The sequence below is a fragment of the Vipera berus genome (assembly GCF_964194415.1).
Source record: "Vipera berus genome assembly, chromosome: 4".
Taxonomy (NCBI): domain Eukaryota; kingdom Metazoa; phylum Chordata; class Lepidosauria; order Squamata; family Viperidae; genus Vipera; species Vipera berus.
The window spans coordinates 26,772,380-26,797,532 of record NC_138206.1 but is presented as its reverse complement, the minus strand read 5'-3'; the positions used below and the strand labels follow the sequence as shown (position 1 = coordinate 26,797,532).

Sequence of the window (25,153 nt, the reverse complement as noted above, 5' to 3'; positions counted from 1 at the left end):
TTCATCTAAGTCATTTATGAAGATATTGAAGAGTACTGGGCTTAAGATGGAAGCTTGTGGTGCCCCACTGCTGGGTTTGCCAGCCAGCTACTGATCCATTTGGTGGTGATGTTGTTTATTCCACCTTTTTCCAACTAACCAAGGAGTAGGTTGTGATCTGCTTTATCAAATGCCTTACTGAAATCTAAGTATACTACATCCACAGCATTTCACTGGTCTACTACTTTAGTCACTTTATCAAAGAATGAGATAAGATTGGTTTGGCATGATCTGTTTTTAACAAATCCGTGCTGGCTACTAGTTATAATTTTGTTTGCATCTAGTTGTTTGCAGATCGGTTTTTTGATTATCTTTTCTAGGATCTTCCCAGGTATTGATGTTAGACTGATTGGTCTATAGTTTCCTGGGTCCATTTCCCCCCCCCCTTTCTTGAAGATGGGGACCACATCAGCCCTTTTCCAATCCTCGGGTACTTCCCCAGTACTTCACGATTTATGAAAGATATGGTGCAATGGTTCTGAGATAACATCTGCCAGCTCCTTCAGAACTCTGGAATGTAGTCTGTCAGGTCCCGGTGATTTATATTCGTCAAGGTCGGATATGTGTTCTCTTACCATTTTTCTGATTATTTTAATTTTTGTTTCTAGTTTTGTCTTTTGCAATGGTTTTTTTGGTATGTTGGACTGTAGTTTCTTTTTGTGTGAAGACTGATACAAAGAATGAATTAAGCAGCTCTGCTTTCTCCATGTTGCCTGTTATTTTCTTGCCATCTTCTCTCTTTAGTGGACTTACAGTTTTCTTAACTTTTTTCTTGTGGTTGTTAATATGTTGGAAGAAACTTTTTTTTTATTATCCTTGATTTCTGTTGCAAGTCTTTGTTTGTTCTGAGCCTTTGCTTTCCTGACTTCCTCTGCATGTTCTGGCTGTCTGCTGATAATCGGCCTTAGTTATGTGCCCCTCTTTCCATTTTTTGTATTTGTCCTTTTTGTGTTTCAATTTGTCAGAGAGATCTTTGTGCAGCCATGCTGGTTTCTTCTTGAATTTCTTGTTTTTCTTTTTCAGTGGTATTGTGTTGGTCTGGACTTTCATAATCACATTTTTCTGAGTTTCCCACGCTTCTTGGGTTGTTTTCCCCTTTAGGATTTTCACCCACAGAATCTTTCCTAGGTTCTCTCTGAGTTTGTTAAAATTAGCTCTTTTGAAGTTTAAGACACTGGTTGGATTGTTTACTATTGCTAGTGTTTTTATTATAATAAATTCCAGTATGATGTGGTTCCTTTCACCCAAGGTTCCGGCAACTTCAACTCCCTCTATCACTTCTTCTCTATTAGTAAGAATTATGTTCAATATAGCTTTACGTCTAGTTCCCTTCTCCTCCTTTTAGATGACAAAGTTGTCAGCTAGGTTGGTTAGGAATCTGTTTGATCTCCCACTCGCTGCAGAGTTTGTCTCCCAGTTGATACCTGGTTAGTTGAAGTCTCCCATTACTACTTACATACATTTGTTAACTGGTTGGCAAAGAGTTCATCTATTTCTTCTGATTGATCGGGTGGCCTGTAATATACACCTATGGCAATGTCACTTTTTTCCTCTTTTATATTGATCCATATACATTCTGGAGAGATTTTACCTTTGATCATGTGCATTTCTGTAGTTATGTGGTGTTCTCTTAGTAGAGCTGTTTCTTTTGAACAATTTATATCCATCCATCAGTCCATTACATTCATGGGTTTCGCCCCACCAGGTTTCTGTAATGCGAACTATGTCATTCCCTCGTGTACTTCTACTTTGCCCTGTTTGTTCCCCAAGCTTTGAGCATTTGTATATAAGCATTTAAGGCTTTTATGCCTGTCCATGAGTATGTTTCCTGCATCTCCTGAATGTTGTTTGAGTTTTTCTTCTTTCTCATCTCTGTCCGCCTCATTGTTTCATTTGTTTTCTTGGGATTTATGACTGGTTTTGGGTTCAAGAGATTCTAAAGATTGGTCACCCTTCCCCCTCAATTTTAGTTTAAAGCCCTCCTGATGAGTTGGGCCAGTCTTTTTCCGAGTACATTTTCCCCTGTTTTCGTGAGATGCAGCCCATCCCTTGCCAAGAGCCCTTCGTGTAGGAAATGCAGTCCATGATTCAGGAAACCAAAGTTTTGATGATGATGATGATGATCAAATGGGATTTGCACATTGCTAATGGCAGGTGCATTGGTAGCTGGTTCATGAAAACGTATTCCAACCATTCAAAGGCTTCTAATCAACCCCAGAAAGCAACAAGTGAGGTTAATTTATCAGAATCTGGCCTTCTGTATTTAACAACTTTATAATGATTCAGGTAAACCAATAGAAAGAATATTAACTACAAATCTGAGATTACACCAAAATTCATACCTGAACCACTTTGGTACAAAGTGGTACAAATCCAGTAGATGTAAATTTGGCTTCTGTTTAGCCAGTAACATGTTTACATAGCCCAAGGATATGGATTGGATTCTTGGAGAAAAAATGTTATTGTCCCACACATATCTTTGACCCTTGCCCTTTCTTATTTATATATGTGGTGAGTGAATAAGGATTGTAGCGAAATCAGTTTTGCAAAAAAAAAAAAAAGACTATCAAACATATGAGAAGGATAATGAGACCTTTTAATGAAAACATGCCCTAATTCTCACTAAGGCTTCTTTTCAATATATTTTATCAATGGGTGCTAGCATATCAACTTCATATGTTTCTGGTAGAGATTACTTATTTGACCCATTTCAGTTTGGTTTTAAATCTACAACTTTGTTTGGTTGTCATAATGGACAGACTACACTGGTGGTTAAGAGAAAATAGGCAATTGTTGTTTCTCCTGAAATTCTCTCTGTTGAACATGATATAATTTTGGGATGCCTGGCAGAATGGAAGCTGAGAGAAGAGAAGCTAAGGGGGAGATAGAATTAAATAAGAAAACTAATTCTATAGTACCATGGTGGCGAACCTATGGCACGTAGAGCCCTCTCTCTGGGCACGTGCGCCTTCAGCTGGGTTTTATAGAACCTTTTCGCTTTAGGCCTCTGCCGCTGTGTACAAAAAAAAATGTTCAATCAATCAATCAATTTCAACTTTTCGAAGGAAAAAAAAGATCTCTGTGTTACCCCGCAGCCACGCCCACCAAAGTAACCACACCCACCCAATGGGCCACACCCACCCAATGGGCCACATCCACCGGGCACCCGGCACCCAGTGCAATTTGGGCACTTGGCACTGTACAAATAACATCTCTGTGTTGAAATCATTAAAAGCAACTGCTTATTTTTTGGCTAGCTGCACCCCCAGAATTCTATATATTGAAAACAAAATCAATGTAGCTGAAACAGTTTGCAGTAGTGAATATTTGCAGATATTCCAGAATCAATATCAGACATATGCTATTGAAAAATTCTTCCCCTTCTCTTTTTTTGCTAAACAATGTTATATAGAACTATTAACATTTTTGAAATTTTTGTTTTATTTTTATATAAATATTTTAACAAATATTTTAATGAAGGGCCCCCCTATTTAGAAGGCATTCACTTGAGAGATGTATACTGTATACTCTGTTTACATATACTGTTTACATATAGTCCGCTAATAAGTGGTGGATTTTTTTAGTTTGCACTGCCACCTTGTGGGAAAGTAAAATATTACAAAGGACAAAATAGACTTTAATAACTAAAAAATAATAGCTAAGAAGAAAAATAATGCAGTCAAATAGTATAATAATAGAAGGACTTAAGTATTAGAAATATAGTTTAATATATTTGAAAATACAATTTTGGCTTAGATGAGGCAGATTATAGAAAATATATTGACAAAGCCTGAAGAGTGAAATATACTGAAATCTGGAAGAGTCCAAAGAAGGAATAAAACAGTAATCTAGACAAAATTTTTAAAAAAATAAAATATAGGAAATATAAAATTATAAAAAATTAATCAGCACTTGACTAATGAAATGCTATAAAACAGTATCGAAATATTGAATGACAAGTTCAGAATTAAAGGAATTACATAAACATAAATATTCTGTTGACAGAATGATTTGTTGTTAGTTGCAAAGTCGTGTCCGACCCATCGCGACCCCATGGACCACGTTCCTCCAGGCCTTCCTGTCCTCTACCATCTTCTGGAGTCCATTTAAGTTCACGCCTACTGCTTCATTGATTCCATCCAGCCACCTCATTCTCTGACAAAATGATTCTTAAATACAGTCCTTTACCTAGGAGATTTTAAACATTTTGCAGGAATTCTAACTTCTGGCCCTTTTATAAACTTAATTATTTTTTGCATACCATATTAGGTATGTAACATGCCAAAATTAATTTTACTAGCTGCTCAAGGGTTTCCAGACCTGGAATAGAATTAGGACTAAAGATACGATCATATCATTTGTAAATAAGAAATTACTAAATAATTATACAGCTAAATATATTTTACATGTACATATACATACACACGTACAAAATTAATTTATATGAATTCCCATATAGAAAACTAACTATAATTATGATTCACAGCAATGGAGTAGCCATACTATCTTTTAATAAGATTTGTTCATCTGAAAAGGTGCTTCAGGACTCCTGATTTTGAAAGTTTTGGGGAACAGCTCATCATAAAATGTTAGTGGTTCACAAAATAGCTAGTAAAATATTTATTTATCAAAAAGCAAACTGGTAAAGTTCCCCATGTTGTCATACCAAAACATTAATTTCTGGATTTTTCACTGAAAATTTTCAGGCAAAATCTGTACTTATCAAACAGAGCTTCTATTTGTACATTTAAAAAAATGTTTAATAATAAGGAATGTGTGAAAGATCACGTTTTCCTTGTAGAAAAAAGTTGCCTTGAGAAATTAAATTATTCAGTTTTAATGCTTTGGTTTAATGTTTCTGCTATCAGTTAAACATATGGGTATCCCTTGGTACCTGAGACGAAACCTTCCCAAAAAATAATATATTAAAAGATATATATTTTTTATTTTATTTTATTTTATTTTATTTTTTAGTACTTTCAAGTCATTGTTGACTAATATTGCAGTTATAACATTATCCAATTTAGGCAGTACAATTAAAGACACCAACAGTGATATACAGCTGCTAATAACTTCAAAGAAATCACTTAAATATGAGCCAGCAGTGTGCTGCAGCTGCCAAAAAAGCCAACACAGTGCTAGGTTGCATTAACAGAGGGATAGAATCAAGATCATGTGAAGTATTAATACCACTTTACAATGCCTTGGTAAAACCACACTTGGAATACTGCATCCTGTTTTGGTCACCACGATGTAAAAAAGATATTGAGACTCTGCAAAGAGTACAGAGAAGAGCAACAAAGTTGATTAGGGGACTGGAGGCTAAAACATAAGGAATGGCTGCTGGAATTGGGTATGTCTAGTTTAATGAAGAGAAGGACTAGGGGTGACATGATAGCAGTGTTCCAAGATCTCAGAGACTGCCACAAAGAAGAGGGAGTCAGGCTATTCTCCAAAGTGCCCGAAGGCAGGACAAGAAGCAATGGATGGAAACTAATCAAGGAGAGAAGCAACCTAGAACTAAGGAGAAACTTCCTGACAGTTAGAACAATTAACCAGTGGAACAACCTGTCTCCAGAAGCTGTGAATGCTCCAACACTGGAATTTTTTAAGAGACTGGACAGCCATTTGTCCAAAATGGGATAGGGTTTCCTGCCTGAGCAGGGGGTTGGACTAGATGACCTTCAAGGTCCCTTCCAACATTATGATGATGATGATGATAATTTCTTAATATGAGACCATATTTTCAAAGCATATGACAAACAAATTGCAAAGTTACTTTAAAATTAATTGCTTCAGACATGTAACATTTAAGCATTAATTGTTCACTGTTCTGAGTTTCTGGAGCAAACTGAACCTGAAAAAAAAAACTTAAAAGGGTAATATAGCAGTTAAACTTCTGTTTTTAAGCTGAAGAAGCTAAGAATACTGTTTGCAAGTCCAGACTTAAAGATTGTAGATTAGATACAGACGTATTTGTATTTTGAGTAGATTTAGGTAAAAGGTAAAGGTAAAGGTTCCCCCGCACATGCGTGCTAGTCGTTTCCGACTCTAGGGGCCGGTGCTCATCTCCGTTTCAAAGCCGAAGAGCCAGCGCTTGTCTGAGGACGTCTCCATGGTCATGTGGCCGGCATGACTAGACGCCAAAGGCGCACGGAACGCTGTTACCTTCCCACTGCAGTGGTCCCTATTTTTCTACTTGCATTTTTACGTGCTTTCGAACTGCTAGGTTGGCAGAAGCTGGGACGAGTAACAGGCGCTCACTCTGCTACGCGGCACTCGGGATTCGACCCGCCAAACTGCCAACCTTCCGATTGACAAGCTCAGCGTCCTAACCCACTGAGCCACCGCGTCCCTTCTTGAGTAGATTTACTCTCTTCTAAATATTCATAAATGTCTTGGAATGTAAGATTAATGCATATTTAAAACTGGTCAGTTTTAGGTGATGAAACAGGTGGACCCCATGTAAAAGTGAATATTCATGTTTAATTTTATTATGTGCTATTATATGAAAGGAAGTAATTTTATTAACGTTTTGTGGAGAAATATTGATTTGAATAGCAGGGTTTAATCAGTTTAGGGGTCTGGCCACGAAATGGCAGTCTTGTTCTTCTCTTAAATCTGTAAATCTGGCAGAGGATAAAACATGGAAATGGAAGAAAATGTTAATATCTCCAATTCAGAAATATTAGCAGTGCCCAGTCTATACTGTAGTGCTGTGTGCTGTTATAGCAAATGTATTCCAGAACAGATTGTGTTGAAATATTATCCCGTAGCAATGTGGTATTTTGTCCTTCCTTCCACTTTTATTGTTTAGGTGTGTGAAATCTCAGCCACACAGCCATATGTTGATAAATTGCCAAGTTGCTTGACTATTAAATTACAATAAAGTGAGCATTCTTTAAGACACCAGGCCTGGTTTTAGTTTCCCCATAATGCAGAGGAACTTCGTGAAGGACATAACCAAATGACTCACTATTGGGAGTCCTATTTGTTAAAGTTTTATAACAACCATTTGCCGTTTCTGTAACAACAATACAAAGAGCATAAGCTACATTTGTGGGCAGAACCCAGAATCTGTTACTTTTGTAACAGCCCTTTTATTGACCTCATTCTGATTGCAAGCACTTTGTGGAACATCATTGAAGGCAGATGTGTAGCGGAAAGTTTTACTAGATTTTACATCTACCAGAATTACAAAAAATATTAAGTGGGGTTCCCATAGAGAAACAATTGAAATGTGAAGTTTTCTAAAAGTCAGCTTAAGCCAATTTAGAATGATAGAATCATAGGACTAGGAAGGACCTGGAATTCTTCAAATCTAACCACTGCCCAGGCAAGAATCCTGAGACTGGGCAAATGGCTGTCCAATCTTGCTTGAGAATCTTCACTGATGGAATACCTGCAGCTGCAGGAGGCAATCAAAAGATGAATCATAGCCCATATTGCTATTATTCTTAGATAAATGGCATCAAAATGCTTTAATGCTTAGTAAGTTAAAATTTAGCAATTACATATGGCAATGTATACAGTACTATAGGTCTATAGTTTACCCTTCATTCTATTATATATTTTCTGTTGTTAAGTCAGGATTTATTTCTTTCACTCGTTATCTAACTTTCAGGGAGAAAAGCAAGATAAACTCTTAACATACACAATTTTGTGCCAAGGGCTAGACTTGTCATGCCAAGGAGCATACTCCAACAGGTATCTGGGGGCCAGACTGCATTAATTCATTACAAGTTACATCATTCATATCAAGAATCCCTCAATGTGAACTAGATTCCTGGTGATTTCATGGATACAGTATGTTCATTTGTTTTACTTTGGAGAAATCTAGCACTTTGCCATTGTTTTCTTCTGGAATCTTTTTCTAGTCTACACTGGCCAATAACCTAGGAATTCCTTGAAAATATCCCATCCGAATGTTAACCAGGTCTAATACTATTTATGTTCCAAGGTTGACCAGGTGAAAGTAATGTCATTATTGTGTTTCAGATTAATAATTTCAATTCAGTAGCACTGTTAAAGGAAGCAGGAATGCTTGCTTAAGTCCAGGAGTTATGCAGCCTTAGTAATTGAGGCTGAGCACATGTATTTTAAATTCTGTTTGCAAACATTTTTTAAAACTATTTGTAGTCCTCATCATCTCCAGCATAAGTCAGGAAGCAATCAAAGTACAAACACTTGTGCAAATTTGGGATCGCATTGCACTTGTCGGAAGGGTTGAGGTGCTTCCGGTTTGAAAGGATTGGCCAGTGACATCACCCATTGCTCCTTTCACATCCATGGCAGGAGCTGGAGTGAAGATACCTAGTAGCACGTGGGTCTCGAATGTGGGTTTGCTAACCTCCAACCCAGCAACCTAACCATGGAAGACACAGTACTCCTATAATTTGGGATCAGAAGCTACAGTTTTGCCCTGGTTAACAAGAGAGGTGTTGCCGCCACTCACATTTGTGATGTCCTAGTTGACGTTTTACATTTAAATTGTTAAAGGCATAGCTGGAGATTGCTAAATTGTTTATGTGGGGTGACTTAATGAAATCCAGAGATAAGAAGAATTTCTTTCAGGTAGATTAGGTCTGGGATTCACGCCTAATACATATACAAGATCTTACAATAATATGTGTCAATAACAGTACAAAGATAGGAAATAAAAATTATAGTACTGCAGAAGAAAGAACATTACCATTACTATGCCCCTATATCAGAGGAATTCCTAAGCAATTCCTTGCTGGATCTGAAATTGTTCTTTCCTTGAGACAGGCTCCTCCCCCCCAAGTGATAAACTAATTGTATTTACGGTACAATAATTCTTGGTTTAAGTGGTTTATCATGATGTTCTGTAAATGGAGAGGGAGACTTTAGGAGTAGAAATAACTGTATTTCCAGAACAGGAATGACCAGTGCTTTTTTTGTAAAAGAAAAAGGTGCCGGAACTCACACATGTGATACAACCCACCTTGCCTACCCTACAAGGTTCCATCCAAAAAAGGTGCCGGAACTCCGTTCTGAGCGTTCTATGAGAAAAAAAGCCCTGGGAATGACCATATTCTTCTAGATCATGCCCTACTCTTTTCCAGGGTGATTGGCAACTTTAAACCTTTTTTTTTAAAAAAAAGTGAAATGATACTTGTTATTACCTTTCCAAAATAGAGTGGTTATTTACTATGTTAAATAATAGTTGAGATGAATAAAAATACAATCAGCCACATGAAATATGGTTTTGCCATTCATTTCAGTATTAAACTGAGAAATTATTTATAGCAAGGAACCAGTACAGTATAGGACGCAAGTGAAAAGCTGCATCTCCTGAACCACTATTCTCCTAATGCTTTATTACAACATGTGCATTGGGCATGGAACCTCTTGTGCAGTTTCATACTTTGCCCGTGCTTGTTTTAGCTGGGAATCTAGTTTAAACTGAGGTTACTGTATAAACTACTGTACTCCTCTTCGGCTTTGAAACGGAGATGAGCACCGGCCCCTAGAGTCGGAAACGACTAGCACGCATGTGCGGGGGAACCTTTACCTTTACCTTTACTGTATAAACTAAGCAACAATGTCAATGTGATTTCTAGGATCCAGGGATTTAATTGACATCTACTATAGAGTAGTTGCTGTATGGTTTCTCAGCTGAGATGGAGCCTGTTACTCATTTACAGAGCACGACTTTGTAAAGCTATCTCATTTGTTCCAATCTTTAAAAAAGGAAGACTTTTGCTTAATTGAAAAAACTTTTGCAGCTTAATGATGTGAATATCACCATGGAGATTTCTCCCCCCACAAAAAAATATATTCTGCAGTTGTTTCTTTTACATGTAAAATGTGGATACATTCCATGGGTTTTGCCTAAATCCTTGTCTTGCAATTTGGGCCAAAAAATTAAGAAGGGAAAGGACAGATTTATCTGCAGCAAATGTATTTTATCATTTTTTGTAGCAACACACTTGTGTAATAACAAATAAATGAAGTGGGGTATGTGAATAAAAGACTGAGTCAAACACAATAGGGAGGAAATGTGTGATCTAGTTAATTTGAGAGAATGAGTCAGTCAGCTGCCTTGGTAATTTTGAGAGATAATATACAGCTGATCTCTTTCTGGACATATGGTGCAACTTTAGAAGAATTGTTATGATTACAAGTGCTTTAGGTTTTTTAAAAAAATATTTTAGTTTAGATTTAAGCTATTTCACATGAATTCCTTTTGTGGAAAACAAAATCTGACTTTCTTTGGTGAAATACATCAAACATTGCAGAGAACAAATTCTGGATATGGAAAACATCCAGCGGATACTATGGTCTTTTTGCAGGATGATTTGCAGAACAAAAGTATGGCTGAACTGAACATCATGTCAGCAAATAAATAGCAAAGATATATTAATAGGGCCAATGATTCCTGTCTGTAACCTTTCCATGTTCAAAGGTTTTAAAATATAATTGACAGTCTGCAAAGTATGCATGTATGTATTCCAGCTCTGAGATTAAAGTGAAGATGGCTAACAATTTTAACAACTACAAAAAACTGAATAAATATTTTTTTAAAATAACATAAATATATACATAAATATACATTCTGCAACCATACCACTAACACCATCAAATATCCACATCTGTCTTGTTTCAGGTCCTTGGGAAAGATTTGATAGGTGGATAAAAATGCCAAATTCAGTCTGAACATCTGGCTGACTATGTGACAAAACAACTGGAAATAGATGGTGTCTTATTCCTCCCCATCTCTTGAGGGAGGGTGTTCAGTTCTAACATAGATGGATTCTTTTATCCCCTATGTCAACCCAATGGCCGTCTCTTTTTCTAAAAGTCCAGTTTACAATGCAGCCCTTGCAGCAGTTCCACAACTAAAGTTCCTACAACTAATTGCACCTGTTTCAGGTGATCCTGAGGGCACATGTAACCCCTCAACAGCTCTCTGAGAGTGCTAATGACCAGATGACTCCTCCACCATCCTATTACAACCTATCCTTCTATCCCCCTTCATCAGAACTGATGAAGCTTCTTAAATGAGAAATGAAATCATCTTTCCTCCTCCTCCTCCTCCTCCTCCTCCTCCTCCTCCTCCAAAAAGCACCTTTGAGATTGCTGTCTCATATTTTCTTTGCAGTTCATCTAATATTCCAAGTACTGTTACCAAGTCAGGTACCCACTAATTTTTACTAGTGCATTTGACGTTTACTTCACAACTAAAGAATTTTGCGCTCTTCAATTTCATTCTGTCACTTTTAGCTCATTTTTCTAACTTTTTCTTCCCTCACAGCAACTCTACAGTTCAATTTCTTTGTCTCACTGTGATCTACTCAACTTTTTCATTTCCTGTACATTTCTTGTATGTTCAAGTTTTGTTTCTTTTTATTGTTTTCACTTTTTGCAAAGATACATTGACTTCTTTTGCTGTTCACCATTTTCCTCCTCATTGGCATGAGCTGAGGCTAGTGAATGATGATAAAAAATCATAACAATGCTGGTTGGGGAATTCTGGGTGTTGAAGTGACATCTTAAAGTTGCCAAGGCTGACAAAAACCCATTTCACTTTCTCATCTTTATATGCTTGTGAAGATGTGTGAAAGAGTCCCAAACTAGGATGCCCCACACTCTCTCTTACACATCTCCTACTCATATATCCAATTCACAAGTATAAAAGGAAACACCGGATACAAGGAATTTCTTCCTTCGATCACTTGGATGCTATAATACAACTGTGGGTAGAACCCACAGGCCTTGCAGTTAAGCGTAGGTAATAACCACCCACCAGACTTTGATTTTTTATTATTATTATTTTTAAAAAAATCTTACAGTTAGCGGATGATTGACTTGGCAGGTGCTTAGCAACTCTCATTTTGTTAATTTTACTTTAAAAATATATTCTTTATGAAACAAAATGATAATTACTAGCACTTTGCTGCACTTTTGCAAAATATCTTTGCAAAATCAATCTGCCTTAAACCTTCTTTTTTATTACTTGGAATCCTGCCGCTTTCTTCATGAAGAGATGAAACTTTCAGCTTCAGACTTTTCTAATGTAAACAAGGTGAAAGGTGATAGAGAAGATTTTGGAGGTCTTATGCAATGTTCAGTAGTAAAATATTTTAATGTAATATTTTATGTAAGGCATATCTTGGAATAATAATTACATGATTTTCATATTGCAGGTGGTGTGCCTTCAGGATTTTTTTGGTGATGATGACATATTTATTGCATGTGGCCCTGAAAAATTTCGTTACCAGGATGACTTCTTGCTAGATGAAAGTGGTAAGGAAATATTTTTGTTCATTATAATATATGATAGTAATTTTATGATATGTTTGAATTTCCCAGTTATATCCATATGAACGATGATGTCGAGCCCTCTGTACTTGGTTGCTCGCTTGGAGATAATAATAATAGTAATAGTAATAATAGCAATAATAGTAATAATAATAATAATAATAATAATAATAATTAATAATAATAATAATGATAATAATAATAATAATAATAATAATAATAATAATAATAATAATAATAATAATAATGAAGAAGAAGAAGAAGAAGAAGAAGTAGTAGTTGGAAGGGACCTTGGAGGTCATCTAGTCCAAGCCCCTACTCGGGCAGGAAACCCTATACCATTTCAGACAAATGGCTGTCCAGTTTCTTCTTAAATACTTCCAGTGTTGGAGCATTCACCACTTCTGGAAGCAGGTTGTTCCACTGGTTAATTGTTCTAACTGTCAGGAACTTTCTCCTTAGTTCTAGGTTGCTTTTCTCCTTGATTAGTTTCCATCCATTGCTTCTTGTCCTGCTTTCAGGTGCTTTGGAGAATAGCTTGACTCCCTCTTCTTTGTGGTAGCCCCTGAGATATTGGAACATTGCTATCATGTCACCCCTCACCCTTCTCTTCATTAAACTACACATACCCAATTCCAGCAATCGTTCCTTATATGTTTTAGCCTCCAGGCCCCTGATCATCTTTCTTGCTCTTCTCTGTACTCTTTCTAGAGTCTCAATATCTTTTTTACATTGTGGTGACCAAAACTGGATGCAGTATTCCAGGTGTGGCCTTACCAAGGCATTGTAAAGTGGTATTAGTTCTTCACGTGATCTTGATTCTGTCCCTCTGTTAATGCAGCCTAGTACTGTGTTGGCTTTTTTGGCAGCTGCAGCACACTGCTGGCTCATATTGAAGTGATTATCCACTAGGATTCCGAGATCCCTCTCACAGTTACTACTATTGAGCAAGGTACCACCTATACTATACCTGTGCATTTGATTTTTCCTGCCTAAATGTGGAACCTTATATTTTTCACCATTGAATTTCATTTTGTTAGATAGTGCCCAGTGTTCGAGTCTGTCCAGATCCCCCTGTATCTTAAGCCTATCTTCTGGAGTATTGGCTATTCCTGCCAGCTTGGTGTCGTCTGCAAATTTGATGAGTTCCCCATCTATCCCCTCATCCAAATCGTTGATGAAGATGTTGAAGAGCACTGGGCCCAGAACAGAGCCCTGGGGCACCTCACTACACACTTCCTTCCATGTAGATGCAGTTCCATTGTGGACCAGATGTTTTATTACCCAAGTAGGTAATATCATCAATGTGAATGAATGGATTTGCTGTCTCTTTATATGGAGTAGCTTGTTCTGCCAGCTATGATGGGGGTGAAGTTTTCTCCTTGGTGGTTCCTTGATTAGAGCATTGTTTCCTGTACAATTGTTTATCTGCTGTTGATGCCTGTTTATCAGAGGATTGGCTGCTGGAGAGGATGTGTTCTAGTCTAGCAAGCTACTATGTATAAACAAGCAGCAGACCCTACACTCACTGGTGCTGATTATATTACCTAGTTGCTTAATTTATGTATTTATGATTAAATTTATTTTTTTTGCTTAAATTGATGTAGCCACCCATCAAGCAAACAGCTAAGCTCAGAGCGTGCCAAGAACTCCACCACTGAATCCTGAGCTACATATATTCTTTTCTGTTGGAATGACAACACTTTGGGACAAGAGAATTAAATTAAGCCTTATTAAGAGTACCACAATCCTCCCATGTTACCTTCAAAGTCCTTACAAATAGGCATTAATTAAATGAAACCAGAAAGATTGTGTCAGAACAGAGTCATAGGACTGATCCCAAGATTTTTGGTTCAAAAGTACAAACAGGTTTTTTCTAGCCTAGACATCTTTCAGATATGTGGACTAACATCTACCTATTAAGATAGCTACTGGAATTACTTTGTTGGGGGAAGAGTTCAATTCAGAGACTTGAAATTTCAGCAAATCAAAAATGGTACCAGGTTCTTTATGATAGCTAAAAAAAATTAAGACAAAACTATTTAATAAAACTGTTTAATAATGATAGTAGGGGATGATTGCTCTATTGTGACTTCAATATAAGTGATTAGATGTCTCTAGTGGGTAGAATAAATCATAGGGATATCAGCCATTGTGAAAGTAGGATGTTGGGCAATATTGTTTGATCAAGCTTTGCTAATATTACATCCTTCTATGTGCATTTGTTTATATTATTAAAGGCAGCCTAGTTGGAGATCCATAACTGTCACATCTGTATAACATACACATAACCTTTACACCAAATTACTGTACAAAAACCAAAGAAATCCGTACTGTTATTAAAATAGATGAATAGTACCTGATTATTCTGAGACAGAAATATTGGAATATCTCATGTCATCTTAATTTGCTATCTTGAGCCGAGTTTCCCTGGTGCCAACATTTCTTGGTACACTCTGACTGGCAGCTGACACGGTGCCAGGAAAATCTTATTTCTTTTTCAAAATGTAATACATCAGAAGTGTCATATTTAACCACCAGTCTTTTCCAACCTTGATTACTGAAGCAGAGAGGAAGGAGAAATAAGATCCATCTGTGGTGATTTATGGAACACTGGTTAAATAGTTTTTTGACTGTGCTCTGGAAGCTGGTTTGTTCACCACCCTGCATCAGGGGAAGGAACCTTCTTGGTACAAAACCATCATTAGGCATATGAAAAATCTCCTACATTATTGCTGATTTTAACAAGGGAGTCAGTTCTCAGATGTCAGAAACCTGCAATCTGTACCAAATACAACATGATTAATTAGTGCATTATCTTTCTATAACAAGATCTGGCAAATGAGCCATTACATGAGTCACTGTATGGGACTCTGAAGTGGTTTTTCTTTTCTTTCAATATAAAGGCATGCCAAGGGCAGTGGCTTGTAGAGAATAAGAAGATTGGGATCTACTTGGGTAGCTTTTAATTTTTTTAATGATTATATAGCAACAAAAGGATTTTCCCAGGGTACCCGTGAAGGTCATGCCTTAATGTAACTTAACCCTTTGATTCAAGAATGGATTCTGCTTAGAAAAGAGAAGTGAAGCCAGAACCTTGACTCGCCTTATTTTATTTTTTCCAAAGATGGTATCCAGATATATCTCAGCTCTAAGATGGGACTGTAATGTAAGGAGTTATTCTAGTGTAAGAAGATTTTTTTTTATTTTGTAACTAAGAGACTGACAGGCGTTCAGCTGATTAGCTTGCACTGTCGTCCCATGCTATTTTTACTAGTCCAGCATATCTCAAACTGGGAATATGATTTTCCTGGAGAATTGCAAACAAATTTGAGGGGGTTGTACTCAGTTGTGCTCTGCCTGGATATGGGGAGCCTTCATTAGCCTGCCTGCAATGGATTAATCCCATTCACCAAAGCTTTTATTTAATGGCTTTTGCATCCACACCAAAAACTCTTGCCACCACCCTAACCCTGTTTTAGTTCACCACCCAAAGCAACTCAGCCAGGATCAAGAAGCTTTTCATCTTCCAAGAAGGCATCCTGAATGGGCTGTTCTCTCATCATAAGCATCATTGCAAAAAGGACACCCCAGTGGGATGGGCCCATTTCAGCCCCTGATGTAGACCAGAGCAGGAATAAACTTCATAGAAATTTAAAACTACTTTTATTAAGACAGACTACAATAACAGAATATTGCAAGTTTGATTATATTTTACCACTTCTTATGTGATTTAGGAGGTTGTTTGAGACTTTTATATATACCTTCTTGTTTTGGGCTTAGATTATGTTTTGCTTATCGTTGCTTTGGCTATTGTTGCTGTGTTGATGTGACCAAAGCCCTTTTCTAGAGTGGTTTGATGGGGCTTAATAAACACAAATTGATAAGCAACAAGAGAAAGAATCTTTGCCTTTTGATGAAGCAACCCTTAACTGTATATCCAGTTTCATGTGATGTATCGTTTCATCTATTTATTTCTTTTCTAATGCTGTAACCTTTACGTTTTGAGTTTACTTGACCTGTGAGATAAATCCTTTGTCAATCCTGTCATCAGAAGAAAGAGGCTCCTTCCCTCTTATTACTTCAATTCAGGTACTAGAATTTCCCTTTGTTGATACATTGAAGAGGTACGGTATATGTATTTTTGCAACAACACATCATTTATGTACAAATTTCTGGGAATTTGTTGCCAACACTTCAATTTTACAGCACAGTGAAGCTAGGTGAAATCAATCCATTTTGTAGTGTATTGTCTGACAATGTTTTTTTAATAGTCTCAGATGAAGAGTTTTTCTGGTCCTTTCTAGAGAAGTTGGCAATTGGAGTCTACACTTTTTGCATGGAAAGTACATGCTCTAACAGAATTAGATTGTCCCATGACTCTATGCTTAATCATTCATATTTGTTGTTATCTTATTTCCTATGACTAAAATCTTCCCAATTTCTCTGGAGAAACCAGAGCCCAAACAAATTACACATGGGAATATCGTTCTTTGATTGCATTTACCGAACTTCCATTTTATTCTTCACTGCATCTGAAGTCTCAGATCTGTCTTTGTTCTTCAGTTTGAAAAGAAGACAATGGAAGTCTTATCATTAAATGAATTAAAATTAAGGCTGAATGAGTTTTTGTTGTTAAGTTAAACAACAAATGATACCCTATCTTTCTTGCTTAGACTGACAATATATGTTCGAAACCTCTGTGTGAGGACAGATTTTTCTTCAAAAATGTCCACACATTTTTCTATAATGGCAATATCTTTTTGACAATAATTTAATTATTCAAAATCCATTTTTTCTTTAATGAAAGTATCTTTTTGACAGAAAACTTATTCAAAATCCATAATTCATTCACTTTTAGAAAGTGCAAAACTTTCCTGGAGGCATTTGAGGATAATATATTTCTTCTTAATATTCATTAACTGCTTTTTAAATAGTGGAAAATCTTTTGAAAACAAAGTACAATACAGCAGCTGAGAGGACTCACAAAAGCCTTACTGGAAAACTGTTTCAAAACCTATTAATACTGAAATTGATTAATAACCTAAAATAAAATGAATAAAAATCTACACAGCTAGAAGCTACTTGGAGACTAGGATAGAGATATAGAGTTAGGAGAATTCAACGTTTATTTTCCTGAGAGATACACTAATATACCCAGAGTGTTGTCCTGTGAAACGTGGCTCTGCTTCCTGAATATCCTGAAGGGCATTTAAATAATAAATTGTGAAGTGCTGTTGGCAACTCTTTCCCAAACTGATGCCTTTCAGATGGGATGAATTCATGGAATGCCTAGCCAGCTTGAATTGCATTTCTATTTCAGAAGAATAATTATACTACGCGGCACTAATAGCAACATTCAGCACAGCAAATTTTCAACATCTGCTTTTACCTTTATATTCAAAACGATAAATAAAAACATAGATTTCCAGCATTGCCAAGCTGGAAATCAAACTGGTCCTAAATATGGGGTGGCACAGTGATTAGAATGAAGTATTGCAGGCTAATTCTGCTGACTGCCAGCAGTTCGATCCAAGGTTGACTCAGCCTTCCATCTTTCCGAAGACAGTAAAATGAGGACCCAGATTGTTGGGGGCAATATGCTGACTCTATAAACCACTTAAAGAGGGCTGTAAAGCACTGTGAAGCGATATATAAATCTAATTGCTATTGCTATTGCTACTGCTATAAACTTTCTTCTTTTGGGTTGGATGCAATACCAGCCATACAATAGAAACTTCTGAAGATCATTTCTTAGAGACTGCACCTAGTTTTTTCTCAGTAATTAAAACGCCCAGTGGCCTAAAGCTTAGATTCTTGATATTTGCTATCACAAGGAATTGGTTGAAGAGTCTTTTGCCTAAATGTTGATCATGCAGGAGTTCATGAATAGGTGATAGTCACAATAAGAAAGAGTAAATGGAGCCCTAAAAGTCCTCCATTGCTGCTGTTTTATTCTCCTTTCTTATCCTCCATGACTCTCCTGTTTTTCTCAATTGGTAGGGAAGAAAGGTGATCCATCCCATTCTGTATTGAAACAATTATAGCTGCCATCTAAAAACATAGGTGTGCTAATTAACTGATTAAAGGTACTGCTATGGCCCATTTAAAATTAAAGTGTTTTTCAAAGCTAATCAAAAACTTATTGAATGGGACACTGCCTTTGAAACATTATCACCAATCAAAGCACTACAGGCTGTAAGAACAAGAACTTAAGAAAACTAGTGTAGAGGCCTGTAGAACTGACCCTGGAAAGATGTGAGTAAACCATTAAGCCGTGTGCTTTGACAAAAGATTAGTCAGTCTTGAGAAAGTGAAGAGGCTGGGGAGAAAAACCCCACTTTAATTGTTCAGTACAGGTAGTCCTTCATTTAACAACCACAATTGGGACCAGAATTTCTGCTGCTAAGCAAAGTGACTATTAAGTGAGTTGTGCCTGATTTAACAACCTTTTTTGCTATGATTGTTAAGTAAATCACTTGTTCAATGTATCACATAGTCATTAAGTGAATCTGGCTTTGCTCTTTGACTTTACTAGTCAGAAACTGGCTGGGATGTCAATGTCAATAACAACCTGGGAATGCTATAACCATCATAAATACATGGCCAAGGACCACAATTAGATCACTTGACTATATAGACTTGAACTTCTTTCAAAGTTCTGTCTTACTACAATAAAGAGCATTTCCACAATCCCGCCACGTTTGCTTCTTGGCCTGGCCTACTTTGATGGGTTAATACCAGTTTTGAAAATCAAACTAAAAAAATGTTGTTTATGTATCTATTGTATGTCTATTATATGTCTATTTCATTTATGATCCTACTGCATTAACTATCTTTTTGGATGCTAATAGACAAAAGATACAATAAACTGTAACTTTGAGTACAACATTCTTATTTCCCTATACTCTTTCAATTATGGTCAGCAAACTATTTTTAGTCTTTACAATTTAAAATTGTATTTCCAATTTTTAATTCCATTTATTTATGGGTTACCTTTATATGCTACCATAAATGTGTACAAATTCTTTTTTTATAATTTATTATTTTATCATAGAGAATGAAATACAGAATAGTAAAACAAACAAAATGAAACAAAACAAAAACATACATTCAACTCTAACAAAGAAAAAGAAAAAAATCATGTATAAAAAGTAGGAAAAATGGTCAATTAAATTTAACATTTAACATGTAGGATTGTACAATGTGTACAAATTCTAGATGGGGAAATTCCTTTTCAGTTCTAATCCCTATTGATAAGGGGTTTAAGGTGTAAAATAATTCCTTTGAGCCTCATGGAGGCTTGATGTCTCTACTCTGCACCTTTTGAAAAATGGCGGGGATGACTCTGATTACACCAGGGGTGTCAAACTCAATTTCACTGAGGGCCACATCAGCATCATGGTTGCCCTCGGGGGGCATGGCCAGCTCTACAACATTGGCATCATGGGGGGCCTGGGCAGGAGTGGGACAGATCTGGGGGTCTCTGGCAGAAGGAGGGTCTCTGGGCCAGGGCCAAGGCAGTGGGGACCGTTCCCTCACTGTTTCCAGGATGGCTTCGGGGGCCACATGAAACCACTTCGTGGGACGGATCTGGCCCCCGGGCCTTGTGTTTGACATGTCTGGATTACACCATTAAAGTATGGTTAGGCCATCACATTTTTACAGTGCAGTCTTGAGGTTTTAAGTACAGAAGGGGTACAAAAATGTAAGTAGAGAGATGCAAGGTACCATATAAGTTATTGTCTTTAATGCATAGAGCATATTGTGCTTACTTTCTTTCACTAATATTCTATTCATTCAAATTCTATGGAAAAGGTCATCCTGAAGGTATTTTTTTCTACTTACTCAAACATTTTGTCAAGGATTATATTGCTACCCAGTTCACATTTTGACATTTTGTGAGAAGCAGGTAGTTGTAAGATTGATGCTTTCCCTAAAACAAAGTGAATTGGAAAGATTGCCACATAAGATGCTATTGGCCCTTGTACAATTGGCACTTGCTTTATATTTTTGTTACTTGGATGATTATCCTTATATGATCTCATCTTCTTCCTGAGAGAACTGTGTCTGCTACATTCTTCTATTTGTAATAGTATAAATGAAATTTTAAAAAGATATTTATGGTGTACAAGAGCTGATGGAAACATTATAATTCTGGGAGTAACTTTCAAGGCATGACTGCATTTAAACCTCATATTACAAACTTAATACATAAGTTCCATATTATAATGAAGTTGATTCTTTATTTTGTTTTGTTGTATTCAATTTAGATTTGAAATGGCATTTGAGATGTCAGATCTGTTTTTCTGTTGACCTTTTGCCAAGATGAGTCATCTTTGGCTACCCAGTTATTATCTAATAAGGAAAGTGCTTAATTTCATGAGCTGGGAAGCATATCAGGAAAACATGATGTTCAGAAAGCAGCCTGAATTTCTGAGAGGACCGCAATAAGAAAAAAATCAAGTTCAACAATAAAAACCACAAACCAGCTTTAAATAGAGTATGTCAAGCAGTATAGCCTTTTTGAATATCCCAGGGCATTTTCCCCATCACTGTTTATCATACTGTTCAATAATTTTATGACAAAGTGTGGTGGCCATATTGTTGTTATTGTTGGCACAATATCAGCTTTATGTGTTATGCTAAATAGTTTAATTCTACTTTATTGAATAAACCACACTACTGATTTTCCATAGTGTGTTGTGGAATATCAAAATACATATTACTGAACAGTTGTATAAACTCAAGAAATACTAGCTTAAGTACAGTATAAAAAAAGGGTACATATCCCTCTGATCAACCAAAAATTGTTTGAAGAAACTTGGATAAGGGCAACAAGAATGATCTGCATATTAGAAACTAAATCCTAAAATAAGTAAGGAACCACATATACTTGTTTATCAATTGCCTCGTTTAGCAATTCTTTGATGAAAATGTAACTTTGCAACCAATCCTTACATTTATGACCTTTGCCTATCTGTAAGGCAAGAGAAAGATGAAATAAGATAATAAACATAGTCATGGTTTCCCTTAGAGACTGCTTCATTTAACAATTGAATTGCTGGTACAAATTGTGGTTGTAAAATGAAAATTGCCTGTACTCCAAGATGATTGTAGGTGGATCACTTTCAAATATCTGAAATATCATACAGAAAAACAGATTTTCTAACACCTTGGAATACAGATACCCAGTAAGTATCTTATATTACAGGATCCAGAATTAAATGCTAGGAAGGTATTCCTAGCAACAGAAATAGATTAATCTATAATCTAAAGAGATAGTGTATTCTTTGCTCCATGCCTTCAAACAAAGGCTGGATACCTATTGATTAGGAAGTTTTCATTTAATCCTGCAATATGCAGAGGATTAGATTTGACAGTTTAAAATTACTTCTCATTCATCAGTAACTCTTAATCCTAAATCATAGTTATTTTATTTTATTAAATTTTATTTTATTAAATAAAAGATGAGGAGGATAGGAACAGAATGTACAAGGAAGGTGGGATCTGCTAATGGGTCATCAAATCCCTGAAGTGTGATTCTCCCCCATTTGGGCCCCAAGCCAACTGGCAGAGCCAGGTCTTCAGGCTTTTGCAAAATGTCAGGAGGGTAGGAGTCAATCTTACCTCATGGGACAAGATGCTCCAATTGGATGGGGCCATGACAGAGAAGGCTCTCCTCCTGGACCCTACCAGCTGGAATTCCTTGACTGATGAGATCCTCAGCATAATTTCTCTGCCGGCACAGGTGGAGCAGGCCAATTCCATTGGGATAAGATGGTTCTTCAAATAGCCTGGACTCATGGCATGTAGGGCTTTAAGGGTGATAGTCAACACCTTTGTCACCTGGAAGCAAACTGGCAGCTAGTGCACCTCCCAGAAGAGCAGTGTAATATAGGTCATTCTAATGCCCCCCAAAACTGCTTGCACCATTGCACTCTGCACCAGTTGTGGCTTCTGAATTCTCCTCAAGGTAGCCCTGTGTAGAGCACATTAATTCAGACATGAGATGACCAGGGCTTGAATATTTGAATTGAAAGGAAATGTCCCATTAATAAAACTCTGAATTTCGCAAAAACTGGTTTCAAAAGAGAGCTTTTCCTCTGGACTATGTTCTTATTATCACTTCATGCCCCATTTCATGCAATTTGGATTTTTAAAATCCCAAAATAATTATAGATCCTTGTAAACTATATTTTACATTGGTTTTTAATGGGTAAATTACTAGGGTTGTGGAAATTTTCAGTAGGTCAGCAGTTCAAATTGTGAATATAAATTACTTCTTTTATTGTGTAATTCAAGAGAATTCAGTGTAGACAAGTGACACTGCATGTACGTAAAACAGGCCTCTGTTTACTTTAAATTATTTTTTTACATGCCAGCACATTAATTAAGAGAAAAATGAAATATATGAACAATCCCTTGCAGGCACATGGGCTAACAGTTAAGAATGCCACAGTTCTAATTATCATCTCAGTCTCAACAAACCAGTGCATGGAGGTGAGGGTTGAAATCTGTGAACAATTTAGATAAAGGTCAATTAAAAGACAATACCTGGACAGAATAGATTATTTCTAAAAACGTGTTTGGCCATGCTGTGCAAAGTTATGCTAAGAAGCCAAACTGATTTAGTACTGTTTTTGAACTTAATATATGTCATAAATGATTAAAAATCAATTCTGATTTTGGCTGCACAGTTGTCAGAATCCAGTATCTTTTAGTATTAAGTCAACTTGCAATATGAATCCCACAACTAGAAAATGCAGCTCTATGTAATTGTTTCTTTTATTCAAATTAATGCACTCGTCTGATGCATTCTAACTTTTAATCAAGGTGTTGTGACGCTTTCTAAACAAATATTACCAAAATAGATGCAAATGCTAATTAAATTAAAGAGAAATTGAACACACAGGCTCGCTGAGTTTAGGGAGCACTGCTGTGCAGTTTAGCCTACATTTGCTTCCTTTGTTCAAAATAAAAAAAACAGCAAAGAAATATTTTTTAAAATAGCCATTTAAAAAGCAATTCCTAAAAAAGCCTCTTCAAAATATTTTCTGTACTATATTGTTCGATAGTAAGCAAGTAACAATGGAGCCATATTTTTTGTTGAAGTATTTCCTCATATTTTCTCTCTTGATGCCATTATAGGGTCTTATCCTACCTGCAATATTCATGACATCATGGTCCCAATAGTTAACACAAGGGGAGGCAAAGAGGACGAACATGACATAATACAAAATCTAAGGAAGAGTTGCTAATGCTACAACTGGCCCGCGGGCCGGTTTCATCATACCGGAGCCGTGCCCATCCCATTACCGGCAATGCAAAAAGAGTTGCAATATGTCATGACACGTCACATGACGTGGCGAGTTTGACACCCATGTTTTAAGCTGTCCCCTAAATTCATGCAGTTTGATATTTAACTCCCCCCACCTCCAAAATATCTTTTTCATCACATCCTGGGGATGTGATGTGAGTCCCTTTGGAGAGGGGCGGTATATAAATCCAAATAAATAAATAAATTTTGAGAACATTTTTGTTTGCAAATCCCTGGTCCTCACCTTAGGCCAGTTCTGGTGCCTTTTAAGAAACTGTGCTTAATATTTACCACATTTCTCTGGCCAAAGAAAACCAGACTACATCACCAATTGCAAAATGCTAACGTTCTGGTGCACAGTCTTGAGACGGACATTAGGATACTGGTATCACTTTTTATGCAAGGTAATTGGCAGTGAATGATGTTCACATATGCACAGAAAGGGTGGAGGGTTTGTTTTTACAAAAAATGTTACTCAGAGCTGACTCTTCCTTTGACAACATGGATGTGATCAAATTGGCAAATGAATCAGATACTGGAATCGTGCTTGGAATCATGCATGCAATGAATATTTATTCCCATTTTCTAAACTAATCGGTAATGTGAATGGCTACTATTCACTGTAAAGGGAATTCCATTGCTATAAGGATGTGATAAGTTTGATGTCTATGAATAAATAGAATAGAATAGAATAGAATAGAATAGAATAGAATAGAATAGAATAGAATAGAATAGAATAGAATAGAATAGAATAGAATAGAATAGAATAGAATAATAGAATCTGGAAGAGACCTTAGCGGTCTTCTAGTCTAGCCCCCAGCTCAAGCAAGAGAACCTATACCATCTCAGAGAAGTCACTGTCCAGTCTCTTCTTAAAAAATTCCAGTGATAGAGCATCCACGGCTTCTGAAGGCAAGCTGTTCCACCGGTTAATTGTCCTCACTGTTAGGAACTTTCTCCTTAATTCCAGGTTGCTTCTCTCTTTGATCACTTTCCAACCATTGTTTGACCCCCTCTTCTTTGTGGCAGCTTCTCAAATACTGGAATACTGCTATCATGTCACCCCTATTTCTTCTTTTCTTTATCCTATATGGTGCCTTGCAGATATGTCAGAACTAGAACTCCCAGAATGTTGTAACATAACACATGCAATAGATTTGAGAAGCCTTTTTTAAAGAATAAATTCAAATTAAAGCACACTGAAGCATAGGTTGCTCAAAAGATTATTCCCATGGAGAATTTCTCCTTTCTTTAAAATTACTGAACAGGGAAGTGTGTGTGTGTGTGTGTGTGTGTGTGTGTGTGTAGAGCATTCTCCAGGTAGAATGGCAATTCTGCAAATAAAAAAAGGACAATAATTTAATAATTTATTGAGGTTATTCTGCAAGAAAAAAGACCCTTGTTAATCAGAATTTATTGATTAACTGTATCCATTCCATTTAATGCAACTAGAAATACATATATTTGCTGCTATTGTATGATTCTACCTCTTCTGAAAGCAGTTTCATT

General features: G+C 36.6%; 1 protein-coding gene across 2 annotated transcripts in view; it reads left to right on the top strand.

The window, feature by feature from the left end:
* The window catches only part of DCLK1 (doublecortin like kinase 1), a gene marked incomplete at both ends in the record, with an annotated part of 205,533 nt that overhangs the window by 64,895 nt on the left and 115,485 nt on the right, over positions 1–25,153 (top strand). For both annotated transcript variants that reach the window (XM_081327265.1, XM_081327266.1), the window contains one exon: positions 12,210–12,309. In XM_081327265.1, the coding sequence (XP_081183391.1) occupies positions 12,210–12,309 (100 nt within the window). The remainder of the gene's footprint in view (positions 1–12,209; positions 12,310–25,153) is intronic.